Source organism: Aedes albopictus, chromosome 2, assembly GCF_035046485.1.
Source record: "Aedes albopictus strain Foshan chromosome 2, AalbF5, whole genome shotgun sequence".
NCBI lineage: Eukaryota > Metazoa > Arthropoda > Insecta > Diptera > Culicidae > Aedes > Aedes albopictus.
This window is the reverse complement of record NC_085137.1, coordinates 133,243,618-133,252,121: the sequence shown is the minus strand read 5'-3', so window position 1 is coordinate 133,252,121 and position 8,504 is coordinate 133,243,618. Positions and strand designations below refer to the sequence as shown.

Here is an 8,504-nt window from a genome sequence, read left to right as displayed (position 1 = left end):
CTGGTCTATTGAAACTCATAATCACTTTAACCAAGCAATAAAACAAGGATCAAATTACACATTGCGCTGATTATCGATTTCGTAAAGCCGAAACACCCAAGCGATTCCGTTTTTTTTTATCCTCGTCGCCACTTGTGGTAACCGCGTCTACTAAGAGCGAGAGTGTACAAAAGACTGATTGTTCGGCTGCTGCGCTGATGCGCGTTAGCCAGCTATCGTGCCACCACGAATGTGCGTGTATGCATACTAATGCGCGGTGCTAGGTAAACAAGTAAGACACTCGTCACCACACTGTGGAATAATGGGAATCCAGACAACGAACCCGAAGTGTACGCTGTTACAGTCATGACGTTCGGGGCGGCGTGCTCTCCAAGCTGTGCACACTACGTGAAGAACCGGAATGCTGACAGATTCGAGGAACAGTATCCAAGAGCGGTCGAGTGCATCAAGTACGAGCATTACGTCGATGATATGTTGGCGAGTGTTGAGACCGAGGAAGAAGCTGTGCAGCTGGCCAGTGATGTACGTTCGATCCATGCTCAAGGAGGCTTCGAGATACGCAATTGGCTATCGAATTCCAGTGTCGTCGTCGAGAGTCTGCACGAAAACTCTGCCACGGAGAAGAATCTGAGTTTCTACACGGAGATGGCAACGGAGAAGGTACTTGGAATGTGGTGGGACACCACGACCGACACATTCACGTTCAAGATGTCACCAAAGCACGATGCGGAGCTGCTGTCAGGAGCCAGGATGCCGACAAAACGTGAAGTTCTAAGGACGCTTATGGCCATCTATGACCCAATGGGACTTATTGCCAATTTTCTCATCTACCTAAAGATTCTACTGCAGGAAATCTGGCGTTCCGGATGCGGTTGGGATGACGAGATTGATGGGAAGCTGGCGGAAAAGTGGATGACATGGATTGAAGCGCTGCCGAATGTCCGTTTGGTCAGTATTCCCCGCTGTTACCGAATCGAAACATCAGCTGAACTGACAAACAACGTAGAGCTACACGTTTTCTGTGATGCGAGCGAGAATGGGATGGCAGCCGTGGCGTACTTCAGGTTCGAAGAAGAAGGAAAAGTGGAATGCGCTTTGATTGGGTCAAAAACTCGCGTGGCTCCTCTAAAGTTCCTCTCAATCCCTCGCCTTGAGCTTCAGGCTGCTGTTTTAGGAGCTCGCCTTGCAGATTGCATTGCCAAGTCCCACCGGATGAAGATCAGTCGCCGCGTCTTTTGGACCGATTCCCGCGACGTAGTCTGTTGGCTGCGATCTGATCATCGACGCTATAGCCAATTTGTAGCGTTCAGGGTCAGTGAGTTGCTTGACACTACACAAGCCAGCGAATGGAGGTGGCTGCCAACCAAAAAGAACGTAGCGGATGAAGGGACGAAGTGGCAAAGGCTGCCAGACTTTCAACCAAGCGGCCGCTGGTTTCGTGGTCCCGATTTTCTGTGGCAGTCTGTACACCAATGGCCAGGAGATAGCGGAGATTTGGGAGCAACCGTGGAGGAGATTCGACCCAGTATTCTACATCATACAGTCGGAGTCGGCGATACACTGGTGGACTTCGAACGGTTTTCGAAATGGAAACGTCTGCTGAGATCGGTCGGATACGTTCATCGTTTTGTCAGTAACCTCCGGAAGCGGACCATGAAGCTGACCTTGGAACTTGGGCCGCTAACACAGGAAGAACTGAAGCTGGCAGAGAACACCATCTATCGACTAGTTCAACAGCAAGCATTTCCGGACGAAATTCAGTTGATCCGCGACAGATTTCCACAGACGAATCCATGGGAGCGAATCTTGCCGAGAAGTAGTCCGTTGTATAAGGTCAGCCCGATCATCGACGAACACGGCGTTCTACGAATGCGAGGACGGATCAATGCCTGCGAATGGGTAGATGAATCGGTCAAAAATCCAATTCTACTCCCGCGGCTAAACTACGTGACCAACTTGGTGATTGCTGACTACCACGCGACACGCCGACATCAAAACCACCAAACAGCACTGAACCAGATACGACTGAAATACAACATTCCTCGTATTCGAACAGAATTCGATCGTGTCCGCAGAAACTGTCACCGTTGCAAAGTTCGCCGAGCAAGACCGCAGCCCCCAGCAATGGGAGATCTACCGCCTGCCCGGTTAGCAGCGTTTCAACGACCATTCTCCTACACAGGAATCGATTACTTCGGGCCGATGTCAGTGCTAGTCGGCAGACGATCCGAAAAACGATGGGGAGTTCTGCTCACCTGCATGACAACCAGGGGTGTACACATCGAGGTTGCACATTCGCTGACGACAGACTCGTGCATTCTGGCATTGCGCAACTTCATAGCACGAAGAGGCGCACCGTTGCAGATTATCAGCGACCGAGGAACGAATTTCATCGGAGCTTCACGAGAGCTGCGCGAGGCACTGGAACACGTCAACGAGATGAAGCTCATGGCCGAGTTAGTCAGTCCTGATACCAAGTGGACGTTCAACCCGCCATCTGCACCGCATTTTGGAGGCTGCTGGGAGCGTTTGATTCAGTCAGTCAAGAAGACCATGAACGATTTCGACCCTCCCCGACTCCCATCGGATGAAATTCTGCGAACGATGCTGATGGAAGTCGAGATGATCCTGAACTCAAGACCGCTCACTGACATACCGCTAGACAATGACACTGAACCCGCCCTAACACCAAATCACTTTCTGTTAGGGTCCGCTAATGGGAGTAAGCCCCCGATCACGTTTGACGACAGACCTACTGTACTGAAGAGATCGTGGAGAATGGCACAGCTGTACGCAGACAACTTCTGGAAAAAGTGGGTGGCTGAATATCTTCCCACGCTGACACGTCGGACGAAATGGTTTCAACCCGTCAGACCCATCATGGAAGGCGATCTGGTGCTGATTGTGGACGGTACTCTCCCCAGAAACTGTTGGCCGAGAGGACGTGTGATCCAGGCAGTCAGAGCAAAGGACGGACAGGTCCGGCGCGTCACCGTGCAGACAGTAAGTGGACTTCTGGAGAGGCCTGCAACTAAGGTTGCGGTATTGGACGTCGGTGCTAGCGGAGGTAAGCCACTTGAGCCACAGTGGCGTACCGAGGGGGAGTGTTGCAACCCTTCGGAATGCAACGCACCTCCTTCTACATCAACCTTGATTTCGAACAGTAAGTAGCTCCGGCCCTGACTCCTGAACTGTCATCTGCGGACCGACTGACGGGAGGCTGACGGATGATTGACAGACAGACCGCGCGCTGACTGACAGACAGACCGCGTGAGTAGACAGAATAGAAAAAAGCGAGTCAAGTGAAGGTGCAAAAATAGCGTGCAGGTGAAATTGTGGAAAATTTGTAAACCTATTATAACTAAATTGAATTTTCTCTTAGATTTAGTGCTAAACTTAATCGGCAAGTGCCGTTTTTCCCAATTATATTGAATTTATCTAAAACTATACAAATACTACAGGTAAATGTAACAACTAAAATTCATGCGAAAAATTAACCTAAAACAACACGTTTTCACAGTAACAGTACGGTCGAACGAACAGTTGTCAGCACTACAGACAGAAACAAAGTGACTAGGAACATTAAACGTAAGTAGTTTTCTGATTATCTATACCTAAAAGGAATTTAAAACTTATCCTAAACACTGAAATCGACGCACAAATATGTTACAACATGAAAAAATGTATAGACACACTCTTATAAAAATTGTATTTTCCCCATGATTTTCCCCTAAAGGAATTTTATAACCCTACATACCCAACATCCGGCAATAAATGGTTACGAAATCGGAAAATTTCTAGTAGTCTATCTGTGTGCTGTCGCAACATTTTATAAAATTCGTTTACGATCGGGGGCTTAAGTCGGTATGTCAAAAAAAGGTGACGGTCAGAAGCGGGGAACTTCTCCAGTGAACGAAAACCCACCGCCGGTAGTGAGTTGTGAGATATGTCGGAAGCCGGACAACAGCCGTATGGTAGCGTGTGATTCGTGCGGGCAGTGGTATCATTTTGAGTGCGTTAGTGTGGATTCGACTGTACAGGATGTGGAGTGGTGCTGCAGGAAATGTCTGGAGACAGCAAAACAACTTCCATCTGGTACATCTACACCTAATACCAATACTGGAACACTGCCAAAGTCGGGAACCAGCAAGCCAACGGATTCGGGTCTGGAAGAATATCTACGGAAGCAGCTAGTGGCGATGCAGAAAAAGTTCGAACGGATGATGAAAGAGAAAGAAGACCAGCGTCTGAAGGAGCTCCAGGACCAACGGAAGAAATACGAGCAGGATCTGAAAGATACGGAGCGTCGTGTACTTGAGCAGGTGGAAAGGCAGCATCGGAGAATCAGCTCGGACGGAGGGGGAGCTACGGCGAATTCGACTGGCAATCAGCCCGTACAAATCGATTTCAGTGGTGGATGGACGGCGAATTCGACTGAAAGTGAAAACCCTCGACTGCTTGGAAGCGGATTACCGATGGCCAGTGGTGGATTAACGACAGATGCTATTGGCAATCAACCGTTGCAATTAACGTTTGGAGCAGGACCGACGGCGAGTTCGACTGGTAATCCACTGCCAAAAATCAACGTACAAGACGTTAGCCACGGTGACGATGTCCTAGCTCAGGAATTGAAGTTGCTTGAGGATAAACAGGCATTAGAGAGAAGGCATCTGGAGGAGCGGAAACGACTTCTACAACGGTATGCAGCGGTCGACGGAGGTGCAGCTAGTGCAGGAGCTGGACTGAATCCTCAGGCGACGGTGTTCCGACCGAGTGTTAGCGGTCTCTTGGGTGTTTCTTCGCTAAGCCAAAGCCAAATCTCTGCGCGTCAAGCCGTCAATAAGGAACTTCCACCATTTTCCGGAAATCCCGAAGAATGGCCACTCTTCTTGGCCAGCTACGAGAATTCCACCAGGATCTGCGGATACAGCGACGAAGAGAACATGTTGCGTCTTCAACGAAGCCTGAGGGGTAAGGCTTTAGAAGCGGTCCGCTGTCGTTTGCTACATCCAGCGAACTTGCAGGGAGTTCTGGCGACGTTGAAGACTCTTTTCGGAAGACCAGAGATCATCGTTCATTCACTAGTGAACAGGATACGGGAGATGCCATCACCGAAAGCAGAGAAGTTGCAGACATTGATTGACTTCGGCATAGCAGTCCAAAATGTTTGCGCAACTATCACTGCTTCAGGTCTGGATGAATACATGTGCAACGTGGCCCTGTTGCAGGAGTTGACGGAGAGACTGCCACCGTCAGTAAAGTTGAACTGGGCGTATCACCGGCAAGGACTGAACAGAGTTACGTTGGCGGAATTCGGAGACTGGCTAGGAAAGTTAGTTGAAGCGGCAAGCATCGTTACGATACCGTCCATCAGTGCTCCGAAGCTAGAAAGACGTGGAAGGAAGGAAGACAACTACATCAACGTCCATTCAGAAAGCAGTGAAGCTCCAGCGAAGATTCGTCCGATAGCTACTACTACTTCGAAAGGATGCGTTGTTTGCCTGAACGAGTGCAGCGGTCCAGAAAAGTGCAAACGATTCAACGACATGGACGTCGCAGCTCGTTGGACAGTTGTCAAGGACCAGAGGCTGTGCAGGAAGTGTCTTCGGAAGCATTTCGGTGCCTGTGAGGTCAAAATACCATGCGGAAAGAACGGTTGCTCGTTCATGCATCACAAACTGTTACATGACGATAAACGGTACAGCAAGCCTGCGGCTCCGGCACCAGAGAAGCCGAACGAGGCTCCAACGACACAAAGCTGTAACACGCATTCAAAGGCAGCGACAAAGGTGCTATTTCGGTATGTACCAGTGACTATCTACGGTAAAGGAAAGCGAATTAAAACTTTTGCCTTTCTCGACGACGGGTCGTCGGCGACTTTGATGGAGCACGGTTTACTGAAAGAGCTAGGCCTCAAAGGAGAAACCTATCCACTGTGTCTCGACTGGACAGGCGGTCAGCGTCGCGAAGAAAAGGAGTCCGTTGTATTGGCCTTGAAGGTTTCCGGAATGGGTGAAGGCAGCGAAGTATTCGAGCTACCGGAGGTGCATACAGTTTGGGATCTTTCGCTTCCGAAACAGTCGTTGTCAGTTCCGCAAATGGCAACTAAATACAGCTACTTAGAGGGATTGCCGCTGAAATCCTACGACAGTGTTTCTCCACGAATTCTCATAGGAATGAACAACTGTCGTCTAGGCCATGCGTTGAGAAGCGTAGAAGGAGGCGAAAACGAGCCGGTGGCGTCGAAAACCCGTCTGGGGTGGATAGTGTATGGTCCCTGTTCAATGGAGTCTGGCGCGACAAACTCTGGCGGTTATCACAGCTTCCACATCTGCCCGTGCATCAAGGAGGAGGATAAGGATCTGAATTCAGCTCTGAAGGAGTACTTTTCGATAGAGTCGATAGGTATCGCTGGCCCATCCAAATCGCTGCCGTCGAAGGACGAGGAGCGAGCTATGAATATTCTGTCAACCGAAACACGGTTGGTAGGAAACCGCTTCGAGACTGGCCTACTATGGCGGTATGATCAATTTCAGTTACCCGACAACAAGGGGATGGCTTTAAAGCGTCTAGTATGCCTGCAGAAGCGACTGAAGCGAGAACCGGACCTAGCGGTAGCAATGCGAGCGAAGATGTCTGAATATGAAGAAAGGGGCTACATCCGTCGATTATCGGCAGCAGAGAAGGCAGAAAAGCATTCCAACGATTGGTATCTGCCGATTTTCCCGGTTACCAACCCTAACAAACCGGGAAAACTACGGATTGTATTTGACGCAGCGGCAAAAGTCAACGGCGTCTCACTGAACTCATTTCTTCTTACGGGACCTGACCAACTGGTATCGCTACTCGCTGTTCTGTACAAGTTCCGCGAATTCCGTATCGCTGTAGTGGGAGACATCCGAGAAATGTTCTTCCAAGTCCAGATGAAGAAGCAGGATCAGCGAAGTCAGATGATCCTGTGTGTGGTAACCGCGTCTACTAAGAGCGAGAGTGTACAAAAGACTGATTGTTCGGCTGCTGCGCTGATGCGCGTTAGCCAGCTATCGTGCCACCACGAATGTGCGTGTATGCATACTAATGCGCGGTGCTAGGTAAACAAGTAAGACACTCGTCACCACATCCCCCTTTCTTTAATCTCAATATCTGGCTTGAACTGTTTTGAAGTTCAGCTAACCCTTTGAATTTTCCAAAGTAGTTAGTTCTCTCAACACACGTTTGGCCAACAAAAGTCATATCAGTTATTCATGAGTTTAACACATTTCTCAACCATGCTTCTAATGGTACAATGGTGCCTATTGGCACTTTTATGAATCTTCTCAACACTACATTGTATGATTGCGTCTATCTATACTGATTCAGTATTACCGATGCATCTATTAATAACTAATTCTTACTATAAATTCAGAATTGTGTAGAATTATAGAACAGCAGCTCCCTTTCCCTTTCTTTCATTTTATTCCTATAAGTTTCTTTTCACTATTAACACTTCAATCGCTTTGTTACAGCTATGCCGTATGGAGAAAACGTACGCATTGAACACAGCCCTAGTGCTTTCAATCACTCGAATGACTAACGATCGTTTGCGTGGCCTTCCACCCCTTCCACACGAAAACTGCAGCTTCCTGGTAGTACACTTGAACTTACGACGGTCGTGCGGTCGACTATTACCGCTAGCAGCACGCAGTGTACAACAAACGAGCTTTTCTCAACGTATTGTACAAAAGACAACAGCGCAACTGCTGTAAAGATAATTCCATCGTCTTTTATCGTTCTTCTGATATCCATGTATCCAAGCTATCGCCCTAAATTCCTAATGTTAATCCACATTCTAGCTTCGACAACGTTTCAAGCACTTAAACACTTACGTTACACATAACCTTACTCAGACCATAGTATTCACATTCTCAGATAATCCACTTTTTACTTTTTTTTAGAGTACGTTTATCAATACTTCTTGATATAATCGTCCATCACCGCATTCACTTTTAAGAGATATCGTGCACCAATTTTTTCATTACCAGTGCTACACGTATTCAGTGCTCAACTTTGAGCACTCTTAGTGAATTTAATCACAACTCTTCAATATGCAGCTCAAATACATTGTTTACTGTCTGTCTTAAACCATTCCAAGTGTTGAGCACTATGAGTATTGCATCAAATTTTCCATATATAATGACACCATTTGTACAGAGCTTACAATCACTACATCATAGGTTCCCAAACTTTCAGGAGCGCGACCCCCTTTGGCCAGCAGACGTACTTTTCGCGAACCACCTTAGAGATTCTCTTATTTGTTGTCTGTTACAGTAAAATATTCGACTGTCCCTCACGATCCCCTGGATGAAGGCTGGCAACCCACCTGGGGGGTCTCGACCCACGGTTTGGGAAATTATGCACTACATCATTGATCGATGTATGTATCCACAGATCGGGCAAATGCAAAATTGCATCGTGTTATGAAGTCAATGACATTTCTAACGTAACAGACTTCCAATGTCCACATA

General features: G+C 48.0%; 1 protein-coding gene across 1 annotated transcript; it reads left to right on the top strand.

The window, feature by feature from the left end:
- Positions 1-345: 345 nt before the first annotated feature.
- LOC134286206 (uncharacterized) lies at positions 346-3,171 on the top strand. The gene has a single exon (XM_062847788.1). The coding sequence runs from the start codon at positions 346-348 to the stop codon at positions 3,169-3,171; it is 2,826 nt and encodes a 941-aa protein (XP_062703772.1).
- The last annotated feature ends 5,333 nt before the right edge of the window (positions 3,172-8,504 follow it).

What these genes read in the sequence shown, in the direction of transcription:
- LOC134286206 (XM_062847788.1), top strand. Translation starts at nt 346, where the DNA reads ATGACGTTCGGGGCGGCGTGCTCTCCAAGCTGTGCACACTACGTGAAG.